Source organism: Poecilia formosa, unplaced genomic scaffold (assembly GCF_000485575.1).
Source record: "Poecilia formosa unplaced genomic scaffold, Poecilia_formosa-5.1.2 Scaffold214, whole genome shotgun sequence".
NCBI lineage: Eukaryota > Metazoa > Chordata > Actinopteri > Cyprinodontiformes > Poeciliidae > Poecilia > Poecilia formosa.
Window position 1 is genome coordinate 312,282 of NW_006800153.1, and position 23,351 is coordinate 335,632.

The 23,351-nt window shown below is 39.0% G+C and overlaps 3 protein-coding genes across 3 annotated transcripts in view; 1 reads left to right on the forward strand and 2 right to left on the reverse strand.

The window, feature by feature from the left end:
- The window catches only part of tm4sf21b (transmembrane 4 L six family member 21b), a 6,003-nt gene extending 1,096 nt beyond the window's left edge, over positions 1-4,907 (reverse strand). The window contains exons 1-4 of the mRNA XM_007567828.2: positions 2,516-4,907; positions 1,766-1,831; positions 444-592; positions 137-329 (exon numbers count right to left, since the gene is read on the reverse strand). Of these exons, the coding sequence (XP_007567890.1) occupies positions 137-329; positions 444-592; positions 1,766-1,831; positions 2,516-2,707 (600 nt within the window). The 5' untranslated portion in view covers positions 2,708-4,907. The remainder of the gene's footprint in view (positions 1-136; positions 330-443; positions 593-1,765; positions 1,832-2,515) is intronic.
- A 548-nt stretch (positions 4,908-5,455) lies between these two features.
- mblac1 (metallo-beta-lactamase domain containing 1) lies at positions 5,456-10,828 on the reverse strand. Its single transcript, XM_007567829.2, has 2 exons — positions 10,318-10,828; positions 5,456-6,183 (listed from the first exon to the last, which is right to left on the reverse strand). The coding sequence occupies exons 1-2, from the start codon at positions 10,726-10,728 to the stop codon at positions 5,944-5,946; spliced, it is 651 nt and encodes a 216-aa protein (XP_007567891.1). The 5' UTR covers positions 10,729-10,828; the 3' UTR covers positions 5,456-5,943.
- A 1,820-nt stretch (positions 10,829-12,648) lies between these two features.
- Positions 12,649-18,590, forward strand: mpdu1b (mannose-P-dolichol utilization defect 1b). The gene is made up of 7 exons (XM_007567830.2): positions 12,649-12,828; positions 13,906-13,971; positions 14,914-15,046; positions 15,134-15,219; positions 16,359-16,477; positions 17,085-17,195; positions 17,719-18,590. Exons 1-7 carry the CDS (start codon positions 12,702-12,704, stop codon positions 17,851-17,853), a joined length of 777 nt encoding a protein of 258 aa, XP_007567892.1. The 5' UTR covers positions 12,649-12,701; the 3' UTR covers positions 17,854-18,590.
- Positions 18,591-23,351: the final 4,761 nt, after the last annotated feature.

Here is a 23,351-nt window from a genome sequence, read left to right on the forward strand (position 1 = left end):
TAGATAGATAGATAGATAGATAGATAGATAGATAGATAGATAGATAGATAGATAGATAGATAGATAGATAGATAGATAGATAGATAGATATAGATAAATATACACACACACACAAAACTGGACTTTATGGGCTTACATCCTCATCCTTATCAGAGCAGGTTCCACAGATACAGCCAAACAGTCCATTGATCATCTGGAAGGCACAGAGGATGACCTCCAGGGCGGCGGCCACCAGCAGGGTGGAGAACAACCCCAAGTTGAATTCAACCACATTGTCTGGTACCAAACAAGTTTTCCAACTGTCCTTGTTACCCAGATAATTTCCATCACTAAAAGGAAGAAAACAGGGTTGCATTATGACAAAAGAGGAAAATAGCAAATATTTGAAATATAATTATTAAATGAACCCTCCTCTCACAGTAGTTTCAGGTAAAACTACATACCTGTCCAAAAAAGGTCTTCCCCATATATTAGTGCCATTTTGTGGCATATATTGACAAACTGGCCCATTTTGAAGACCCACAGCTGCAACGGCCAAACTGTAAATGGCTCCCACCACACCAATCGCAGCAAACCCAATAGACAGGAACATCTACACACAGAACACAAGGCAAGCTTAGATTATGACTCTACAGTCATAAAACTAAAGGCAAGGCACACAGCACAAAGATCAGTCCTAACAGTAAAGTGTTCATTCTAGATCTGCTGTCAGTACAAATGATGACAATGTAGTCATTCAGACGTTAGCGTAGCTTTGGACTGATGGAACCCACAGAAGCCCAGATGAGTACAGGACCAGCCAGCTGGGATTGAAATGAGTCAGTCATTTAAAACTCCACACTAGGAGCCATCCAAGCATTTATTTCATCTTAATGAAGTCAAATTAACGGATAAATCCACTCCACTGGTTGCCTAGCTTAATACAGCCTGTGTGTTTGAAACTGCTGAAAGGCTTCCCTTCAGGTATTAGGCTACTTCTCTGGATTGGACCAGTTCCAGTACAGGTTGTAATTGCTAATCCATTCAGTGCCACAATAATTTGTGGCAATGAATCATCTTTGAACTGCATTTGTTTGTTATAACAAGTATCCTGAAGACGTGATGCTTATAAAAGGACACCAGATAAATTTCTTTGGCAGCTAATTTCTTCTTCATCCTGGATATTTTGAGGTTCTGGTTAAAAATGGTTAACTTATTTTACTGAACCAGATATCTAAACTTTAGCATTTTTACCAGTTAGTACAAAAACAATATGCATAATTGTATTGCGATACAAATCCTTTGATTAACTTTTCATGCTCCAATCACAACAAACATTTTTAACATGGCTTTTAAATTTCATTTGACAAAATGACTTATGGGCAACATTTTGATGGTAAAGAGTAAAAGATGCTGGCGCCATCCCTTTTGGGCTGATCGACCTCAACTGGTAGGTTCAGAAGAGTTAAGCTCTTTGATATCAGTGGTTTGACTAAAGGAAGTTAAAACTATTTAACATTTAATAGTTCATTCGCAGATTGAACCATCAGATCCTGATGACCCAAGCATCAAATTTTTGCCCTGAATTAAAAAGTTAAACCATGTGACTCAGACCACTCCTTAACAAGCATCAACCTGGACTTGCTTATATAACAGATTTATGGTATTAATAGTTAATCTTAGGTCAACGCTTCCTGCTTTCCAATCATGCAGCCTGGCCCTTATCACTGCTGATCAACTGAGTGACTGTCAGACATAATTAATTAGTGCCAAAGGTGCGACTCACCCCACAGCGGTTGGCGCAGCAGTTCTGTGCACTTGTCAGATGAATGTGAATGGCAGGAATAAGGACCTTTGAGATGAAAAAAGACAAGACAGCACAGGGGGAGAAACATCAGAGTTATGTGATGTTTACCTGTCCAAACACTGAACTGTGAAAAATTCACATTGTAATGAAAAAAATAGAGAAATAACTACAGAAAACTGAAGGGAACCTGGACAAAAGTTAAAATGTTAAGCATTCATTTTCAGTTTGAAGATATTTTTGTTAGTGCAGCTCTGCAAATCTGTCTTTTATCAAAGTACTGTTACCAGCAGTTACCGTGTGTCTTTAAATTACACCATAAAGTAGTTTTATTGCTGTCAATTAGATTACTGCCAGTTTTTTGACTAGCTGGATTTTGCTTGATAATCCTCTCAAGCCAATAAAAACAATCAGTAAAAAAGACAGTAAAATCTTTAAATCCCTTTGTTAACAATAAAACGATCAATTATTTGAAAAAAAATCTGTGACGTGGTCTCAAGAGACTGTAAGCCGAGCAAGTCAAAAAGAGAATGAGGCGGGAACGTTCCCGATAATCAAGTTCTCCTTATTTGGCTTGTATCAAAGCATCAAAGCCTGATTCCTGTAGGCCTACCTGACTAAAGAAGCATTTTGTATGTTATGAAGGTAAACCACACTGCTCTGCCCGTCATTCCTTGGCTCAAATCTTAAAAACAAACATTCCATCCATAACACAGCAGGTAATGTACTCACCATGATTCCTCCTCCAATAAGGCCTCCCATATATTTCACTTCATCTGTGAGCTTTGGCTCACTTTTGCTGTCTGCACTTGCATACTCAGTACTAAAGTCAGGGAAGAAGAGCATGATGTTGCAGATGACCGACACCAGAGCCAGGACATAGAGAGGGATGGCAATAAACTTGGAGCATGCCCCTGTGCACATTTTGCCTGATGGATGGAGAATTTGTCCTTAAGCAAAAGAAATCAGTTGCTTTGTATAGATCCGGTTGATCAAATACTTAAATTCCAAACCGCTTCAGTGATCAGTCAGTGATCAGATGCAACTGGAGGAAACTGAATAGATGCTTAAATATGTTACTAAGGGTGGAGCAGTTAAAGGTGGAGCAACAGGTGATAAGGAAATACAAGTTAATTATCATCTGAATTATGACCTAATCTGTAATTTGTCTGATTGTGTGGGTGGAAATAAGTTTCCATTAAAAATATGGCATATTAGGTACAATAATTCAGCTTCTTAGAGTCACATAGAATAAAATAAATAAATAAAACACTGCAAGCTGTCCATGTTTTAGAAGCTGTTAATTAATAATACACTTTGAATATCAATGCTTCATTCCTTGGTGGTGGTTATTGTGAGTTATGGATGTCCAATAATTTTGACAGGTTTTGATGTTTAATATTTTTAGTTATGCGGTTTGTGCTGTGGTCAGTGGTGATCTCAGAATGGCTGAGTCAGAGCTACATGCCACTATCTGTCATCAGAATGACAGAAAACTGATAAAGACCAACCCTGTCCTATCCTATAAGTGCCGATGACTGTGTTTATTTATCTTATCAATTGATGGACTTTATCCACACATTGTACAACATTGTAATCCCTTAATAGATAAAAAAAATAGCGCCTAAGCATACATCAGAAGCTTTCACTGAGGTATGCTGCCATTTTTATTGTGATGTAGAAACACTGCACCTCCATCACATTTTCCACTGAAACTTGGTTTTTAATATTGGTGGTTATCATTTTGTCTAGTTTAGGGAATGAAAACCAGAATCCCCTCCAGATCACTGGTCCACTGGTGGTGTCATGTTTTGGGCAGTTAGTACCCAAATTAAAATGTCAGAAATGTTTTACAACCCTTGGTATGCTGAGTATGTAATGATGACCTTCTCAGGTCATGTACATTATGTAACACAGAACATTGACTGTCTGACCCAAAGCAATGCAGTGGAACATAGAAAGCATGGCAGTGGTGCATTAGAAAGCTACTTTGTTTTATTTTCTTTCATGTAGTTATGTTGGCCATCTTAATGTGGTGAGGGATTGTTTTCTGGAGCGTTAGCTCCTGGTGGAGTGTGGCATGGCAGTTTCAGGGTAGAGGTCAGACTAAGAGCAGTTTGGCGAAATTGCTGATCACAAGAAACGGCGAATCTTTCCCCAGATCAGGCAGACTGGAGCAGCGTGTGGACCCAGGCTTAGGGGAAGGGTGCTTGTCAGCAAGCACCTGTAGCTTGTTTCCACCCAAAGAAATTTTGGTTCAGTTTGTCATACTTTGAACATTGGTGCTTTGTTAAGAGCCAACTCCCATGTCCATCAGTTTTGGCCATCAAGGATGGATCATCAACAGGGTATTTATATGTATAGTTGGCCAGCATCTATAATAAAACGTACCACATGTATAGCAGCTCATTACAACTCACTACACCAGCAGCTGATAGGTAATTAAATGTGAGATTTTGTAAATCGCACAAACTTGTTTTAAAGCTTTTATGCAGAAACATACTGATATATATTCATGAAGGAAGGTTCTAGAAATATTCTCCTTTTAACCCAGTAAAGCATGGCCTTCATAAACAAACAATGTTGTGCGGAGGGTTTAGATAGAGCTCCACCTCTGATTCAGTTCTTTCCATTTGACACCTATGAGTTTATGTAACACAGTGATGTGTTTCAAGGGTGAGCCAAGCTGTTTATTGACACTTAAGTCATGCTTTTCCACTGGTAATACGTCTCTGACGGCATTAGGACACATTGATCCAGACACACCCACAACTTGGTGCAGTGACAGACATGCTAACACATACATAAAGAAATATTCTATCACTTCATCAGTACTTCATTTGAATTCAGAATATGGTTACACTATATCTGAGACTAAATGTAGTATATTAAAGAAGGAATATGAAGTAACATTCTGAGTTAGATGAAAGAGCAGAGAGTTACTGGCCAGAAGAAGCTGAACCTTCAGCTCCACCAATCATAGTGGTGGGAATATTTGTTGTCCTGCTCACTTCAGAGGTTCGTTCACTTTGATGAAGGTGACTGATTTGTGAATTCTTTGGTAGTTTACATTAAAAGAAAACAGCACAAAATATAAACAAAGAAATAAGAAAAAAATATTTCAAATTTCACATTTGATTTAATGTTTTAAAATTTATTTATTAACATCTAATATAGTAACATAACTATGTATTAAAACCCAGAAATTATGACTATTTGGGTACTTAGGTCATACGGATAACAATAAAATATATACTAGTACATCTAAAAAATATAGAATGTTGCATAAAAGCGCATTTTTTGTTGTCAGTCGTCTCAGAAAGTGAAACTTGTATATAATATGCAGTCATAATAACACATAGACTGATATATCTCAAGACTTTGTTTCTTATAATTTTGATCATCATCAGCAGGACCCTGCTGATGACCCACAGATTTAAAAGCTGCAGGACATGACCATGCATACATATTACATTATATGTAATAACTGTTGGCACTTTTGGCTTTCTAAGAGTCATTTTTAAAGTTGGTTTCTAAATGTTTTATGTTAAGCTAAATGCTCTTTGGCACTGGATCAACAGCAGCCTAGGCACGAGTTCCCTGATTATGCTTTCATGTTAGGTTTTAAGCCTCAATGGAAAATGATTGACGAGTCCTGATAAGATCTCTGACTTCAGAATTAAAACTCTAATTTTATTTAGCCACAAAGAAACACAGTGGTGCATCAATTAAGAATTTTTGGAAGCATGACATTGATATTTTAACCAATGAATCCCGGATCATTTTGCCATTCATTCAGGCCTATAGCTTACCATGTCATGTTTATCAACTGTCAAAGTTCACAGAATTGCAGCAATTCTTCAAAAGGTTGATGGAAATAATGTTTATTTTCAGGCAGCACATATGAAGAATTTTTCAAAGAAGGAATTCAAAACATCAAACTTTGAAAATTGCATACTTTAAACAGTCACAAATATAAAGTGTTTATGAACACTCGTGTGTGTTCCTCGTGTGTGAAAATGTGCTATTCAGTAGGATTACTCAGTGTAAACTTTGACTGAATTAACTCAATAAAGCTCAGGCAGTGGGATAATAATACACAAGACTCCTAGATAAGTTGTAAATAAGCCAAGCGATATCAGCATATCATTTCGAAGTAATCATGTTTTAAGAACTCTGAAAGGAAGTCCATGTCCAGGTATAATGACATCAGCAGTATTCAGAGCCTTCTGTCGATTGACTTCCTGCACTGCACTGTTCAGACTCAGATCCTTCCAGCTGTTGTCATCGGACCAGCACTCAAACAAGTCTCCTGCAACAAGGACAGTTCCAACAGATGTTCCCTCCACCTGGACGCTGATGTCTTGTCCTGAGTGGCCTGGGGTGGGAACCACATACACCTGTGATGGAGGAAGACTGGATGAACTGAATTTACCAGACTTCATAGAGATGGTTCACACATGATTTTCTTTTAATCAATAATATTTTGATTATTGTTCTGATTCATGAGGATTTCACTGTGATGCTAAAAAGTAAAAAGGGGTGGAAATAATCAGGAACAATGGATGACTATGAAAAAAGCAGAACTCCCACTTGATCTCACGAGACATTATTTTGGGGATATACCATGTGGCCCTTAGGTCCAATTATTTTATTATCCATTACAAATTTTGTTCAAGGCAAAACTAATACCTGGAACACCTCCTGGAGATTGGTTATTCTGCTTTTTATTTTTTTGAAACATTGGTTTGGGAGAAGTTAACAATGAAATTCAAGAATGGAATCCCATCTATCCTAACTGTGCTGTGTTTATGTTTCTGAGGAGTTTCATTTCCCTTCTCCGGGTCTACAGCCATTTTACTGAAAGGTCAGCGTGACTACAGCTTTCTCTGTGAGGGGCCTTAAGCAATGCAGCGCTGTCTGTCCCTAACACGAAGTTTGGCTTGGCCAATCAGCTGGATGAAAGAAGGTTTCCACAAACATCAGTTGTCTAGAAATAAACTTTGTGATTCTGCTTGTCATTTTTGCAGCCAGCTTGCAAAATCTACTGATTATGTCATGATCCCTGTTTTTGTGTATTTATATTAAGGTTTTTCTGTGTTCAGTTTCTGTCCTGTGAGTCTCTGTTGTTTCTGCGCCTTCCCCGTTGATTGATCCCAGGTGTGTCTCATTCCTTGATTACCCTCCCAGTGTATTTAGACCCACCTGTTGTCTTTGTCTCTTGTCGGGTCCGTCGTTTGCACGTCTGTCTTACGTACGTCTTTGTCAGCGTCAGTCAGTTAGCCGTCGCAGTAGAACGGGTTAAGTCCTGTGTCGGCGTCAGCTCTGGTTTTCAGTCTTCAGTGTATCAGTGCTACCGGTAATTAGCTGCGTGCTTACTTTCTGCCGTGCCGCCTGTATTGGACTGCTGAGCTTCCGTCATTAAATATCACCATTTTCATCTTAACCTGGGAGTCAGCGTCTCTCCTCACCACCACCACCTCAACCTCATTTATGACAGATTATTTCCTTAGACAGAAATTGTTTTTAAAAAATGTATAAATAAATTGAACTTAACTGCATGGTTTGATAATTAAGATGAACTGGATGTATAATTGGATTGAATTGTTTTGTTTGTTTGGTTGGTTGTTTTTTGTTTTTTTTTTACATATATTGTGAATTGCTGCTGAATTGAATTTATCTGACTGTAGAAACGGAGCAGATCGTCCAACTGATCTAACATCAGCTCTGTTACTAAATCAAACTCACAAAAAAACGTTTTATATAATGATAATTCTAACATTTAAATCAAATTGTTACATTATTTTAGCAAAAATAGAATAATTGTGGAATTTATATTTTGTTTTAAATAAAATTTGGGGATCTGAGACTCTATCCAGAACTAAGCCTGCCTATTTCCAGTTGTTGGAAAACCGAGGAGTTTGCCATCTGTGGTGTAAGAACTATTAGCATTACAAGCAAATAACGGTGGATTGTTGCGTATCTGCAGCCTTTTCACGAACACAAGTTGTACATAACTTTGTATTAGTGCAGTGTTTCTCAACCTTTTTAGGGCCAACGCCCCCCTAGCTTTTATCCAGGTCCCTCACTGCCCCCCACCAAAGAATTTGTAGGCTACTTTACACTGACTATTATTTTTATTATTACTATCACTATTGTAGATGTTTTGATTTTTATGCTTGTTTCTGTATTTATCATCAAAAATAATTTCCCAGAGAACAAAAAAGCTATGGGAATAGAAATTATTTTCACAGGTGTCTACAAAAAATTCAATAAATGGAGATTCAACTTAAAATCTGTAGGCCTAACAGCAGCCAATCAGAGTAGAAAAAATATTCTTGTTCTGTGCCATTTTCTATTTGTTAAATATTACACAAAATGACCAGATAAAAGATGTACAACATGCCAGTTTAAACTTTGATCTATTTGCAAAACGACTGAGCTCTGGAACATTAAAACGTGGATAGAACTCTACATTAATCATAACTCTTCTTCTCTTCAGTGTTTCTGTCGGTTTCTGGTGGTGCAGCTCTGTGCTGCCTTCAGGAGAATGGGACATCAGAGTATCATTCATAAAATTTCACCCACATGGCATTTATTGTGCAAACCAGAGCTTTCACTGGAAAAACAAAAGTTCCAGGTCCTTTTAATGCCGTACAAATATGAGACAGAAACATGGATTATATCTTTATATAGACCTGTCTAATGATTTATAGATTAATAGTTTTACTGGACAGAAATTACAAAGAACAAATCTGGTTCTTAATCAAATCCTAATGAGTCAAATTGAAAGTGTCATGGATTCATCAGCCTCATGACATTAACACTGACATGAAAAATAATATTGAAGAAATAAATATATCAAGTCTAATTAAAAACATAAATAAGTGATAAGTTATTTATTGTTATGGTCTGTAAGATATTTATTCTCAGTATTGGATGTGGTCTCAACAAACCCATGGCATTTCAATAATATTTTTTACCTTTATCTGGAAATAGTGTCTGTTTATTCTTGCCATACAGTCTCTGTATTAATTATTGCTCTAAAGGTCTTGCCATACCAGTTTATTCCTCTGTATTTACTTTAGTTTTTTAGTTTATTCTTGCATTTTATTCTTCATTCATTTCCATTTAGTTTCCTTTGATTAGTATTGTCCTCTCTTGGTTTATTGCTATGTTCACTTTAGTTTCTTTCCTGTTTCTAGATTTATTTTATCATTTATTGACCATCAGTAATCTTCACTCATCACCTGCTGCGCTGCCTAATCGTCACGTGTTTCACATCATGTGTTGATTTTTCACTGTTCAGCGTCGGATTCTCTGTTTTTATGCCATAATTCACATCTAGTTCGTCGCTCCGTTTTATGTCCCGCTTCTCCTGTTGCAGAGTTTTGCGCAATGTGGGCGTCTTTTTTTTTTTTTTTTTTTTTTACCCCTTAAAGTGCAGGGCGGTCGGGAAACGTATCGATGGGGAAGAGGCAGACTGACATAAACCTTTTAAAACAACGGAAACAATTTCGGTATTCTGATTATTGAAATTTAAAAGTGCTGTGGTGCCTTTTTTCCATCACCCCCGTTTCATGCCGGACCACTTACAGCACCAATGTCAATGCTATAAATTGAACGCTCTCTATTGTGGTATCACCATGGAGGGATTTCTTTATTTAAATGGGTTCATTTTTCAGAGGGATACAAAGTGAGGGTACAAAGTGATTTTAGTAATTACATGGTTATAAGAGCAATTTTCTGTTGTCCTTCCATGGAAGCGGGCAGCATCCAAATGGAAATAAAACACTTTTTAATATAAGTTGCTGCTTTGACATGATCACAGAACTGCCAAAAAAAGATGTACAAAAATCCTCAATAAAACATAAAATATTTGAAAATCAGACACCAGACAAAGTGAATCACAGCAACATCATCAGCCGGTGTAACGCTGAACTGATGCGGTGAAGCTAGCAGGAGAGGAGCTGCGCCAAGAAGCTACAAACACTGAAGAGAAGAAGAGCTGCCATCGATACAGTTCTAGCCATGCATGTTTTAATGTTACACAATGCAGTTTTAGCAAGCTGCTCATAGTCTAAACCGGTATTGTTGTGCATTTAAGGTGCAAAGTTTACCTTCGACCAAACGCCCCCCAAAGGAATCCCAGCGCCCCCCTTTTGTAAAAATTTCCGCCAGCGCCCCCTGCCGTCCTCTGAACGCACCCCCCCTCCCCCCCCCCCCCCCTGAGGTACCGCCCACGTTGAGAACTGCTGTATTAGTGATTTAATTAGAGCCTTTAGAAGTGAAAATGGACATATTATTTCTGCAATAATCACATCCTCACTGTTGTGTTTTAAGGTGAAACTTGGTGGTATTCTGACTTCCAGGGTTGTTTTAGTTAAGATTTCCGAGGTAAATAAAACGCACCACATGAATCTTTCCAAATAAGAAAATGTGGCCACTGAATGCCACAAAAAGATAAGCTTCAGTCATACACAGACTGTTTTGGTGAAGTTTAAATAAAGTGCTGCAGGCGATGTGATCCTTACATGTTCATCCACAGTGTAGACCTGTCCTTCTGCCAGCTGGTTGGGGCGGTACGTGTCCCCCTCACTGATATCGTATCCCACTATAGTCAATGCAGAAGGGAAGAGATTCAAATTTCCAATGTGATCTGAATGTCCGTGAGTCCCCACCACCAGCTGTATATCCCCGGGCTCCAGGCCTCTTCGCTTTAATGAGTGGAGGAGGAATTCCCGGTCCCAGGGCCCCCCGGTATCCACCAGAATGTCCATGACTCCCCTTATGAGGGTAATAGTCCCGTCGGCTCTGAACGTCCCGTCAGTCTGAGGGACGCAGTAACCGACTTTAAGGACGGACACAGAGTACGGCTGGCCCGGGAAGTCCAGCTGAGTATCTGACAAACACACTCTCCGATACCGATCACACACTGCGGCCATCTGACCCTCACAAACAAACGACTTTCTGCAAAAACACACAAACTGCTGCTGTTGTCTGTGACAGGATGGACGCTGCTTCTTCTTCGTTACAAGGACTGATCTATGGGTGGAATGCTGCCCTCTTTCGGTCCAGATATGAAACTGAACGACAACTTCTGCAAACGTTTGAAGAGTAAAGGCATTGTTAGCCTTTTAGTGTCTTAGTGATATGGTTAACTCTAGCAAAATGTTCCGAAATAAGGATGCCTCATTTTGAAATATTTTTTGCTAATGTTAGCATTAGCTGGAAAACATTTCCAGTTAATGCTAACATATACGTTAACATTTAACTTCCAGCTAAGGTTGAAAGCTAATGTTAGAACCGCATGGGGCTTTTATTTTGTTTTTATAAACAGCTGCTGTTTGACGTAAACAAAGGACAAATTGTGGCATAATATGCCTAATGAATTAAAATGAGTTGAAAATGGCTCAAAATGTGTTGAAAGCAGAAACTGAGTCTCAGTCTGAATAGTATGCACAGTAGAGAATAAAAATGTAGGGTCTGCATGCTGCAAAAGGGAATTCTGGGGAATAAAGACAGAATTCTAAGAAAATAATATTGTTTTGCATAAGCCTAAAGATACACATTATTATTTTTATTTGACTAATTTCTGTGTGTTTATTTATCTTTGTTTTACTTTGTGGGTTGAAAGAGCTTTTAATAACATCAATAACGTCCATGTTTGTGGTTATTATTTTATATTATGATTGAAATCTCAACGTCTAATCAATGCTGACTCAATATATGCTGTGTGTCGCAGATACTCTCTTCCTCCTCTTTGAGCTCTGGATGAGAGCTTTTCCAGACAGCAAAATGTGGACAGGCAGAAACATTGGATCCATGTTTGAAGCCTGACATTTAAAAAGTGGTCAGTGACTTACATGTTGAGTCAACGTTAGGTTTTCAATCATAACTTATACTATATCAATGTTGAATCAACCATCATCTAACTTTGGATCTATGCGTATGTTGTGTATTGATTTTATATTAAATCAAAACTGAGGAATCATTATTGATTCATGTCAACATATATACTGTTGACAGAGATATGCTGCTGCTCATGCTGTTCAGAGCTGCAGGTGTGTGTTAGAGTCATGGTAGCAAACCAGCAAAAGGAAAAGAACTTTGCACAGTCCCCCCCCCCACACCCACAAGCTGACAGAGTGAGATGAGTAATGCTGTTAGATGCAGGTAATGTCAGAAAAATGATGACTAGCTAATGCCAATATATCACATTAAGCTTGTTCACAAGTTTAGTCTACTAATTTTGTTATCTATGTTCAAACATAGATGTTTGAACATCTATGTTTGATAAATGTAATGTCAATAAATGTCAATAAATGTAACCAGATAGTACTGGTTACATTTATTGAGTAACTGTTTGGGGGAAAACTGTCCTCTTTTATTTTACTTTAATTATATTATAATTGCTATTCTTACTTGAGGAGATTGATTGTGCATTTAAAGAAATAGACTTCAGAGATTGGAAACATTAGATTCTTAGATTTCTGCAACATATGAGCTAATGTTTATGTCACTGTTTATATCATTATTATTTATTTATTTATGAATTAATAAACATGGCTATATTATTTGAAAGGTTACATTAAGGTTTGTTTATGTATTTATATTAAAGTAAAAGCTTGTTTACTCTGCCCTCCATAAAATAAGCCAGGCTTGTTATAATAATATAAGTATAATTCTATTCAATGGTTTACAATTCAATCTTTTTCTTTCTTTCTTTTTAAATTGTGACATTTCCATTAAAACAACTGTAATGTTGCATTTTCCTTTTCAGCCACACTATGGAAGTTCCTACATCCATCAATGAGAACAATGTCTATGAGTGAGAAGCTCCAGCGGAACCTTTGTATTTCACTGAAACTCCCGGGGACTTGTGACGGTAACACAATGAAGAGTAACGTCATCGAATATGGCAGATACGTCAGGTTATCCGAGAGGGGAATCATTTATGGATCCTTTTAGGGGAATATTAGTGGCATATTTTATGCCAGAAAATTGCTACGATAAGTTCTTTCTGGATTTCGACTTTCTGGACGGTGAGTGTTCGGTTTCGTCATTTCCTCCAGTCCAAGGTGTCTCGTGATGATGGTGGCAATTAGGTGTGAAGTCTTCCGGGATTTATTGCTTGTCTGTTCATGTTTTTGTTTGAACACCAGATATGCAGACAAGTTCCTCATTCAGTTGCGGGAGCATTCAGGGAAAGCTGCTCAACCGGAAGCCCACGTCACAGTTCTCCGGGCTGCAGCAGTTTAAACACAGCAGATTTGGAAATGAATGGGAGCTTAAACCCTGGAAATGCAGTTAAAACTAGATAGTTCACTCTCCGTATGAAAATGCTGTTTCTTCTCTCCGACATTAAATCAAACCAGACGTTCCCTGCTTTACCTCAGCCATACCTAAATTATTAATACATTCTAAATGGCAGAATAATGAGGGATTTTTAAACAACTTTCTTCATATTCAGAAACGTGCACGCGTTTCCTTGTTGAATGACTTGAGTCAAACATTTCTGACTGCCTTCAGCAAAATGTTCAAAGTAGTTTCTCAGTTGACTGCAGACTCTGCTTTTTGTTGAAGAAAAAATGTTACGTTTGTATTCATCTCTCCATCATTTATTAATTTTCACCTCATCTGCTGTGTAATCTGCCAAACTCCACCTACTGTGCCTCCATCCATAAGTCAGTAGCGGCGGCATGATGTCAGACACTTTTAACACTTGAATCATTTTCAGCACTTGTTCACTTTCATCTTTCCCAATACCGTTTTTAACCCAAGATCCCTCTGCCATTTGCCCAGCAGAGGGCGATGTTGACCTGTCCCTACTTCCTTCCAGGACTCTGATGCGTGGTGAAGTGAAACCAGGCCTGCAGGACTGTGGTGTTGTGAATAATGTTCTGCTACAACCTGGGTTCATGTTGCTTTTCACTTCATATTCTGTTGCGCAAATTCAGAATGAGATCATGTTGGTCCATAAGGTCACATGGAGCAGCTCTAACCCAAACAGAGATCTACTTCCATTTATCTGGACGATTCCGGGTCAAATCAAATGACTGATTATCTCCACTCTATTGACTGTGTTCCTCTTTGTTTTTTTGTTTGTTTTTTTGGACCAGTACCATGTCTGAAGATCGTACTGAGCAAAGCCCTGGGGATCGGCATCATCCTGGGATCAGTGCTGGGTAAATCATTTATTTCTGTTAATCTTTTTATTTCTGTCTTAAACCATAACTGTTTAAATAAAGCTGAGTTGTGTCTCTCCTCAGATATATTAACAAAAATATTCAACCAATTCATTGTTCCTGTGATTAATTGGGATTGGCGCTAAAGTTTGACTTTAAATTTAGGTAAAGCTTTTTTTTTGTGATACAAATATCCACTCAGACAGTTCAGGGTAATTTTGGCCTACCTAACAGCTAGACTTTAAATTGCAAATTCAGTTCAGTATTTTTTTTCTTGTTGTTTTCTTTCTTTCTTTTTCTTTTCTTTTTTCTTTTTTTTTTTTTTTTTTTGAAAGAATTAATTAGTTTTGCTGAGAAGCAACCCCAGTGATCGTCATGGCAGCCCAGGCCTGCTGTCCTGATCAATCCCAGCCTGATGGGCAGCAGGAGAAGAATAAATTCATTTCAAAATTTAAAGGCATTTAGCCTCCAGAGGTTGATATAACCTGTTTTAATTTATTATGCAAACATAAGATCATTTCTTTTTGAAACCCAACACATGCTGAGGATGCCGTCTGCTGGAACTACAACTTTAAGTTCAGGTTGGAAGGCCTCCCTGCCATCACCCTAATCTAATCTTTAGCACTCTTCACCGGTTCTGGATTAGATTCAAGTCAAGGTTTTAGCATGGCAGGTTCAAAACGTTAATTTTTCAGTCAGAAGAATCTAAATCTAGTGGCTAACGCCTCCTGACGTCCACCAGCTGTCCTCTGCAGGCTGCATCGGACGTTTTTCTTTCTCATCTGATCTGAACCAATTCACCTCTTTTCCTTGTGGGTGCTGCTTAACTTTAGTTATCTCCTCCACTCTTCTAGACAAAAATGGATTTAGGATCTCTTTAGATAAACGTCCTCTTGTGTATATCTGTAACATCTGTAACATTTCTGCTTCCGCTGTTCACAGTGAAATTACCTCAGATCATAAAACTGATGAGAGCAAAGAGTGCAGAGGGGCTGAGCTTCAACTCTGTGCTCCTGGAGCTGCTAGCCATCACTGGAACAATGGTCTACAGCATGTCCAACAAGTTCCCCTTCAGGTCTGGACCTCATGCACTTTAACTCTGTGTTGCTTATCTCTACTTTTTGGTTTGATGGTTGAAGTAACATGCTGAATGTGGCCACAGTGCCTGGGGTGAGGCTCTGTTCCTCATGCTGCAGACGGTCATCATCGGCTTCCTCATCCAGCATTATGGAAGAAGAACCGGCATAGGTGAGACCAGACACACTGTCACAACTGACTTGTACTGTCCTCTCACTGTTGTAAATGGGTTTACTGCAGTTACTTCTGATTGTGGTTGTCTGCTGTTGACCAGTTACACTGGTCATCAGCCAAAATATTGTCTGGGGAACTTCAACTGTTTTAGGGTCATGTTGATGAGCTGAATCCTAAAATCACATTGGTTTTGCTCAATCAGGTCAACTTTCTGAACTATGGAGCAACATGAGCATCAAAATGCAGGACTTGTTCTCACATCTGCAAAATCTGATCAATGAGTGATGAGCAGGAGGAGAGATTCCATCAGGACAGGGAAGAGACGGAGAATTTTACAATGAAGACGTGATGTTCAATTCACATGTAATTACCCTGATCAGTGTTTATTATTCAATTTGCAGAAATCCAAGTTTGTAACATTTAATTAATACACTCTGTTGGAAAACAATTCTTTTTCTCTCCTAAAACTTTTTTTTGGATGAGAAATATTAACAGAAATGAACTGATGATGTCACAAAAATGTCATCAATTTAGTCAGAAGATCAGATTTCTCAAAATCAAATTAGAATAAAAACCTGACCTGATTGGGAAACATGGATGTCATTTTTGGATTCAGTGGGACAAAATAGTCTTAGTTGAAAAAACAAAGACAACTTCCAAAAAATATTTCTTTGTAACCCAGTGGTATCGATCTTTTAAAAAATAAAAAAACAACCTGCTAACACAGATTAATGTCAAAACCATTTTTTTTCCGTTTGTAAAGTTGCTAAATATAGTGAAAGTCACTAAGTTGCCAGCAGTGGTGTGACTATTGTTAACAGCTAATAGCTAATAGCAGAGCTAAAGGGGAAAGTGGCTGATTTTCAGACCTTTACTACGGTTGATAAGAACTGAAGATAAGATCAGTTTCACATCAAAGTATCGACTAATGGCTCAAAATGAAGGAAATCAGATAAATGGACTGGCCGACATGTCGGTGCTCTGCTGGTAGTTACAGTGGCTGCTGAGTATATGGATGGATAGATTTGGTTAAAGTGCTTAAAACATTTAAAATCATGTTTAGGTTCAGTAAAGATAAGGTCAGATAAACACCAATCTGTTAGACATTGAGCTAAACGTCTGTACTTGTCGTCCAGGTCTCTTGTTTCTGGTGGTATATTTCGTCCTGCTGGGCGTCCTCCTGTCTCCAGTCACTCCCATGTCGGTGGTCACCAGCATGCAGGCCTTCAACATGCCAGCCATCATCATCGGCAGGGTGAGCAAACCCTCCATGTCTCTCTGCATCACACTGCCTGGCCTCTAACATGCTGACAAGTTACTGACCTGGTATTAATTGTAGCTATATGAGTTTTCTGAGTTATTTATTTTTTTATATATGCATGAGTGGGACAAACAGAATGAACAGGCATGAAATGCAGAATAGTTTGAATATCAGTTATAAGTGAAGGAAACCGGCTTACTGCAGCATCTACAGACACTCTGCTGAGTAGGGAGGCACTGATGTGAACATTTTGGTTAATATTGATACCATATATTAATTTTGCTGTTATGGCCAATAACCAATATTATCTGATAGTATATATATTCCCCAACACCTTCGACACCTTGAGAAAAAAACGACCACACTGCTGACTTCACCACTGCTTCTCTGCTTAAGTTAAACTCCCATAATCCTGTGCTGAATCTCTATCAATGTCACGTGACCAAATCTCTCTGGAAACAAGGCGGACATGCATAGCGGCTGTTGATATCAGCCCAGTTTTATTGATCCAGACCGATACGATGCGTTAAAAATGACCCTGGGCCGATGGCGATGTTACTGCAAATGTCCGACTGACTCTGACTCTGTCTGACCATTCCAGCTGATCCAGGCTGCAACCAACTTCCGTAATGGACACACGGGCCAGCTGTCTGCCATCTCCGTCTTCCTGCTGTTTGCCGGATCGCTCGCTCGGATCTTCACCTCCCTGGAGGTGAGAACAGACTCGTCCTCCATCTTTGTTCCTGTTCTGACGGAGGAGCAGAGGGAGGTTCTCATTAAGCTCACATTAAACAAGTTGAACACAATTTAGAGCCCATTTCATCATCGGTGTATTTTTTCTGAGTTGTGAATGTCTTGTTCTTAAGTCAGTGACTTGATGATCTGCTGGGTTTCCATTGGTTAGAAACTTAAAAAAAAATAATAGAAATGTATTTAATATAAAACTAAAAAATACATGGTGTGGTACATTTAATTAATGAATGAGAAAAATTAAATTTAAATTTAAAAAATGACATAACAAACAAAGAAAAAGAAACAAAGTATTAAACTTTTTAATCTACTTTGAATAATTAAGAGCATACTGTACTGTTTGATAACTAGGATCAATGGCAATGCATGTCAACTGAAATGATTATTACTATCATTATTTTTGTAAAGTGCATGAGACAACATTTGTTGTGACATTTTTTGCTATAGAAATAAACTGAAGAGAATCGAATGTTGTCTTCTCCCAGGAAACCGGGGATTCGCTGATGGCTCTGACGTACGTCATATCCTCTACATGCAACGGCATCATCACTCTGCAGGTCCTCTACTACTGGAACAGCAGCCCTGAACACAAGAAGAAGAAGAAGAAGAAGAGGGAGTAAACGGCGGACAGCTGTCGTGTTGTTTATGAGCGGTTTTTGAATTTCTCTTCTTCAAAACCCGAGGAGCTCACAGACAGCGAGCGGAGCAGCACTAACGTCCCGCTTCAGGAAGAGATGAATTTTCCAGACCAGAGTGATGATGTGCAGCTCCTGGCTTCATGACTGTCAGCCGGGACCCGCACCGCTCCCCCATCATCACCCAGTGATCACATTCCAGGGAAACATTCCTCATCATGACGACCTGTTCTGACGATCAGATTAATAAAAAAGTTCTGTGTGAGCTTTTGTTTCTGTTCGTTTTCCCACGTAAAATCCCATTATAATCTGGAAATCGTGACTGTTTTTTTTTTCTTTTGTTAATTGAAATCTTTATATGTATTGAAAGAGTATGAATATTCAATTTCCAAATAACTGGAGTTGCTGCTGCAGTTCCAGCCTGTTTTTCTTTTGAATCTGATGTAAAAAGCTTTAGAATCAATGAACTGAAACCACGCCTGCAGCTTTTCACACGCCACCGCTCCGCCGGCGTGTAATCGGGCTCGACATCGTTATGTTGCAGTAAAGGAGGAAGTTCTGCGTTAGAGTCGCCATAAAGCAGAGCTGACTGTCAGGAAGTGAATCATCAAGATGAAGTGGATCCTGAGTTCGGCTGGTGACCCGGTTCTGACCCAAACACCTCTGACTGATTTATGATCTACTGTACTTCTTCGATACATAAAAGCATAATTGAAATTGAACTTATTGCAGTTTTTCTCAAGTTCTTTGGTGCTTTTTCCACTTTAAATTAGTTTTTTTTTCTATTTGTTTGTGTTACCATGGAGCTCAGTCTGACAGAGAGATGGATGGATACAGTTGAAACCAGAAGTTTACATACCCTATAATAAAACAAGACATGCATTTTAAGATTTTGACTTTGAAGAAAGTCATAAAAATGGCCTTTAAACATTTTCTCTCATTATTCTGGTGTTTAGCAAATAAACGTTTGTTCTGATTTTATATCAGCAAGAAAAAAAATGTTGAGATTCTGATTTCAACAATAGATCCTTTTAATTTCTCTTCTCTTATTTGATGCATTAAATGAAATTACTCCTTTGTCCTTTCTTTGCAGCAAACTCTTCCTATGTGAATTTCTGTTGACATTTCTTTTGTCAGCTTTTTCTTGTCTGACGTTTTTCCCCTCTGAATTATAATATACCGAGATCATTTTGACTGAATTGTGCATTCTCTTATTGGACCTAAATTCAACTCTGTTTATTTTTAAGCAATGCTTAAAAAAATGTATTCTATCATTTATGAGCATTACACATATGTTGCATATTGCAGATTCAACCTCACCGTGTCTAGGCTGAACATTTCTGGATGGGTTTTTATGACAGCTTTCCCAGTGGCGGCGATACTCTAAATATTCCTGTCTTTCTCAGTAGGAGCTGTTTCTAATTCCTCCTCTCCTACCTGCCACAGTTTTCACTTAAGAAGGAAAACCAGCTGCTCATGAATAAATGTTTGACCCAGTAGAATCTTCCACTGAGTTCTGTTCACTTCAAACAGGTTATGACCGGATTGTCTCCTGTTTGGTGACTACTACCCTTTCCAGCAGACGAAACTCACAAACACTGAGAATGACCACCGCTCTTTGTGGACTCCTAAGTCACTCTCACCACATCCATGGCAACCACTTGTTGAAGCTTCACTGCCTGTTGCCGGGCAATGTGATGTACTGGAGCAGAAAATCCCTCCATTGACATGCTCTCCGCCTCCTTTGCACTCACCCTTCTCCCTGCCTCATCCCTGCCCTCCCACTGACCACTGTCAAAACAACCCCGGTTTGTGCTCCCCTTCAGTGGGACGCTGGACAAGTGATGCATATTTTTAGATCTCCCCCTTCTTGTCACAGCACAGCCGTAAAAAATTATGTAAGGAAAAATAGCATAGATTCTTTGGATTTTATCAGAGAGGGAATAACTGACAGTGAAAGAACAAATGTTTTTGCTCCAAACATGGTGACGTAGTTCTGTGTTAGTTTAAGTTCATCTTCCAGTAAAAAGTATTTTCAGAATAGCCAGTTGTGTCATTTGCTAGGTTATGGATAAATTTTTGCCACGAGTTTCCACACTAAGGTCTCTAATTCTATGCACATTTTTCTTTATTCCACCAGCTCTGTGTTCCTCAACAGTTTTTTTATTTTTAATAATCTCTGCATTTTCCATATTTCTATTGTTTCTGTTGTATATTTAATACTGTGCTAAACTTACACTAAACTTTACTTAACTGTAGATTTCCACTGAGAGTTAAAATCATAATTTCTCAGTGGACTGGGCTTCCTATAGCATTCAAAATGGTAATTCCAACAACAGGTGTTCCACTGGAAACGTCCCAGTTCTAACTTGGAATTCCAGCTTCCAGGCTCAAATACATCACAAATCCTGTTTTTTGTTTGTTTGTTTGTTTTTTGTTGTTGTTGTTGTTGTTTTTTAATTGAAACAGGAGCCTTATAACACCTCTAACACTTATGATTCTAATTCTGACAAATAAGTAACAACTTACTTGTTATATGTTGTTAGTTTATTGCTATAGTTTGATAATCTGACATTAGTTGAACTGAATTGATTTTATCTGAATGGAAAATGGACTTGTTGCACCTTTAGCGAGATGCTAAATCCAACCCTAACCATAACATTAGTGTCTATAGAAACATGCCTTCTTAGGATCTAGAAACAGTGTTGGCATGAGATCCAACCTTAAGAGGAAGTTGCTCCCACTAGTCCCAGTAGAAAACATTCTGAATGATTTTGCCAATAAACCACTAGCAGCAGCTGTCTGTCTGTACGCAGTAATCAGTGTTGCAGATCTTTATTACATGCTGCAGTTACAGACGGGTTTTGGCAGCAGCAGAGACAGGATGGGCTGTCTGAGGAACTCTGGCTCTCTCCGTGTCCAGCATCTGTTCTCAGCTCCTTCTCCCTCCCTGCTGCTGATCTCCATGCCCTCCGTTTTTCTCCTCTCCCCTCCCCTCGGTGACCGATTAGCCGGTGTGGGGTTCCCTCCTATTTCCATGAGAAAGGCAACGGTCGATGAAAGGGTTAAGCCCGAGGACGCAGCCCCCCAGAAAGCAGCCCTAATTTTCTGCTCGGTGGGGGAGTGAGGGAAGCGGGGCGAGGGAACAAAGACGCCCAGGGGAGGAGCGGAGACTGCGGCTTTACTATATGCACCTGCGGCCTGAAAAGCCACAGACAATGCGCCTCCGAAACGGCCAATTACGGCCAGTTTTCTAAGGAGAGTCCTGGAGGAGGAGGATGGCTGCTGAAAGGGAAAGGGAGGGAAAAGAGGAAAGTGAATTTTAAAACAGGTTAAAGATAAGAAAGTAAATAATCATTGGAGACACTATAAGACCCCCCTCAGATCTCCACGAACCTCCCCACCCGTGTTTTCTTCTTAAAGAAATGTGGGCTGGTGCAGATCCGTGAGAGCTGCAGGCAGTGGAACCTGTGGAACCAGCTCCTCCACTTCAGACTAATGCAGCCTTACAGGAGTCAGGAAATTACACAAGATACATCTCATAGTTATTACTCTAAAAAATATTTGTATTTTATCTAGTCGAAAACAGTTTTAGACTAATTCTGCTTTGGTTTATAGTTTGATGTCAGTTTCCTGTGGTTTCCTACCAACCCTCTGATATTCCACAAGTTTTTTTTGTTTTTGTTTTTGTTTTTTTTCTGGAGGAATCACATCTGGAATCTGCTGTGAACATCTGATCAGATTTTTTTATGTTATATTTCAAATGGACCTGAAAGCACCCAGGACTTTACAGCTTAACTGATTATAAAATGGCTTTCAGTTCTATTGTCAAAATCTAACAGGTCGTCACCAGGTCACTAAGGAGGATCTGAAAATGCTTAATATCACAAAAATTCACAAAGTGTGTGGGGAAAACATTTTGTACCCAAACTTTTTGTAGGATGGGAAGAAGCACCATAGAGGGAGCATGAACAGTCAGTCCAATAAAAGCTGAAGTTGAGTTTGCAGCTGTATTAACAGTTTGCCATGAAGGACTTATCAGCAATGACTGTAGCTTCCTATCAGTCTGCTAAAGATTATGAGACCATATAACTCCTGACAAAATAAAGCAACCAAACTGGTGGTGTTTTATGTGAACTATGTTCACATAAAACATCCAGTATGGACAAAAATGCTGAGTGGCAACTTGTTGCAGTAGTGCTGTTAAATTTATTTCTATATTTTAAAAATATTTTTCACACTTTAAAATGTTTTTAATCTGGTTTAGATTCTGTGAAAGTTTTCTGCTGTTTTGTCAACACTTTAGGCTTGTTTTGTAACCTTAGCAACCAGAGAGTTACAAGCGGAAGAGGCTAATTGACATTTCAAAGTGTCACACGCTATTACCATGAAGGGAGAGGAAGTAAAAATACCTTGTATTCATCTGGACAGACTGAACTGGATCTGCAGCGCTGCCGTTTTCAACCAGGGACGGAGCAGACTGTACTTCAGGAAGCCAATGTTCATCTTCTAGTCCGTCATGGAGGATGGAATCTCCTCTGGCAACATCTGTTGAGGCAACCAAGCACTGAAACAGCTGAACAAGCTGCTGAAAGCCTGCTCTACTGTGGGGACAGCTCTGGAGCTGAATGTGCAAAAATTATGCTTCATAAACACTGCAAGTCTACAGATGGTTTTCAGTCAGAGGCTTCAACAGAGCCACTGCAGCACAGACCACTACATGAAACTCACTCTACCCTTTTATCAGCAATGAAGAATCTCTGAAAGAGGAGCCAATAAGAACTCAAATTTCCTTCTTTTTTGGGATAAATGTTCAAAACAGAACTGCAAGTGAAGGAAACACCAGATGTGCATCAAATGTTCCAAAATTTGAGATGCATGCACTGGCACAAAACATGGGCGTCAGGAGCCACTGGTTCTATCAGGTTATTGTGACACTTGCATTTTTTTTTAATGCTGGGACATTTATATTACTGCCAGTCGAAATAATGAGGGTCATGTTAAGTACAGGTAGAAATATAGCTGCACCAGTTCCACCACCACTTACAGCATTCTAGATTCACCTGCCACTGGACTGCATGGATGCCAAACTGCCATTACCCGGCAACCTGGACACTTCACTGGTTTTCTGATCAATCGGCACATTTTAACGCCTCGCAGACCGAGACGTTTTTAAACTTGTGAAGAATCCAAGCCCTCTCCCATAATGAGTATTACTGTGGACTTTTCCACATCAGTTTAACAACCACAGAGAAATCAGGGTGACCTTTAGGACAATGAAATGCATCACAAGTTCACACTTTGTTTAGCTCCTGATGGTACATAAATTATTTTCTGCCCTTTTGGGAAAAAAAAAAAAATATATATATATATAATACACATCTTTCACAACATTAGAGTTGGCATGTGCTCAGGACCCAATAAAACATACAGCAAGAGAACCTTACTAGTTCTGGGGAAGAAAAAAAAAAGTAACTGACAAG